The 1,527-nt window shown below is 41.8% G+C and overlaps 1 protein-coding gene across 1 annotated transcript in view; it reads right to left on the reverse strand.

Moving 5' to 3' along the window:
• The window catches only part of LOC101860678 (tyrosine-protein phosphatase Lar), a gene marked incomplete at its 5' end in the record, with an annotated part of 52,921 nt that overhangs the window by 26,179 nt on the left and 25,215 nt on the right, over positions 1–1,527 (reverse strand). The window contains 1 exon segment of the mRNA XM_013086577.1: positions 280–392. Coding sequence (XP_012942031.1) covers positions 280–392 — 113 coding nt within the window.

The raw sequence follows: 1,527 nt of genomic DNA on the forward strand, positions 1-1,527 counted from the left end.
AGAGAGAGAGAGAGAGAGAGAGAGAGAGGAAAGAAGGAGAGATAGAAACAGACAGAGAGAGGGTTTAGACAAAAAGGGAAAAAATAGACAAATAGACTGATAGAGCCAATGCAATGCAGGAAGGAAACAAATAAACAAGACCAAAAAAAAAAACCAAAAAAAAAAAACAAGACATAAATGAAGCATGTGTCAACTTAAAGTCTACATTATGTCTGAGCAACACAATGAACACGACAAGTGTTCATTTTCTACCCATACAGAAGTTGGGGCCCATCTCACCTGATAGCCTCTCAGTACGCCGTTCTTCTCCTTGTCATCGGGCGGTTCCCACTCCGCGTACAGGCTGGTAGAATTGATGGCCTCAACCCGCACTCTGCGGGGCTCTCCCGGTACTGAGACAGGCAAGCAACAAAGTCGGGGTGAAGACCACAAACACACACACCATAATGAAATAACATGATTGACAAATTGCTTCACATGTTTCAAAAATGTTAATGAATATTACTCTAACATAATTAAGCTATACCCCTTTCCACCTTTTGATATTAAGATAAAAGCTCCAACACATATTATCGGTGTCTTTAGTCTTTGCCGTCGAACACAGAAGACCTGGTTTGACTTCTGAGTGGGGGGTATTTTTGAAATCGAATTTCTCGGTTTGTCTGCTGGGACGTTGCATCCCTTTCAGCCCTGGCTGGCCATGACAGGAAGGGTCGAAGCCTGCCTCCTAAATTATCTAAATTGTGTCGATGGGGGTGTAAAGAGCGCCTACATGGTTTTTCTCCAACATAAATTCCAAGTCAAAGGGTTGCGCAGACATCCATTCTGACAGAGACACAAATCAGAGCTGAATAACACCTTGCAACATACACACACACCTTACAGACACCCCCCACCCACCCTCCCCCTATCATTTCTCTTGCTGTTTGCCTAATTGACACCCTGTTTGCTTCATTCTCCCTCACAACTTCACTTTTTATGGTCACTCACTCAAACAACACCGTCATGCTAAATCTGAACTTTATAAACATAGTATACATCTTCAAAGCGTTCAATGGTGCAGATATTAGCAAGCACTGTGCAGTGAAGTAACTGAATACACTGGGAATGCAATGCCACATGACATAAATCAGATTCAGCTCTCTACCTTTCTCACAGACATAGTATTTCAAACACAGCCAGGGCCTTTCGCCAGTCCACAACCGCCTACCATACACGCTCTCAGCCGATCAGTTCTTCCTCACACAAACATGCACATGAAAGCCCACAAAAAGAAAGACAACTTAAAACGTTCAGATTTATAAAAAAGCACCCTCCTTTCTCCATTCCCAAATTGAACCCCCCCCCACCCAAACAAACAAAAACAAAGCAAAATACGTCTGAAGGAAAGAAGCAGATATATTATTTCTTAACTGTATATTATTATATAAAATCCCTTGTACTTCAAGAAGATAATCCAAAATATCAGAAATCATCCTTGCACATAATATACAACGTGCATAATTGCACAAAAAGACATACCCCCCC

The sequence above is a fragment of the Aplysia californica genome, unplaced genomic scaffold (genome assembly GCF_000002075.1).
Source record: "Aplysia californica isolate F4 #8 unplaced genomic scaffold, AplCal3.0 scaffold00482, whole genome shotgun sequence".
Lineage (NCBI taxonomy): Eukaryota > Metazoa > Mollusca > Gastropoda > Aplysiida > Aplysiidae > Aplysia > Aplysia californica.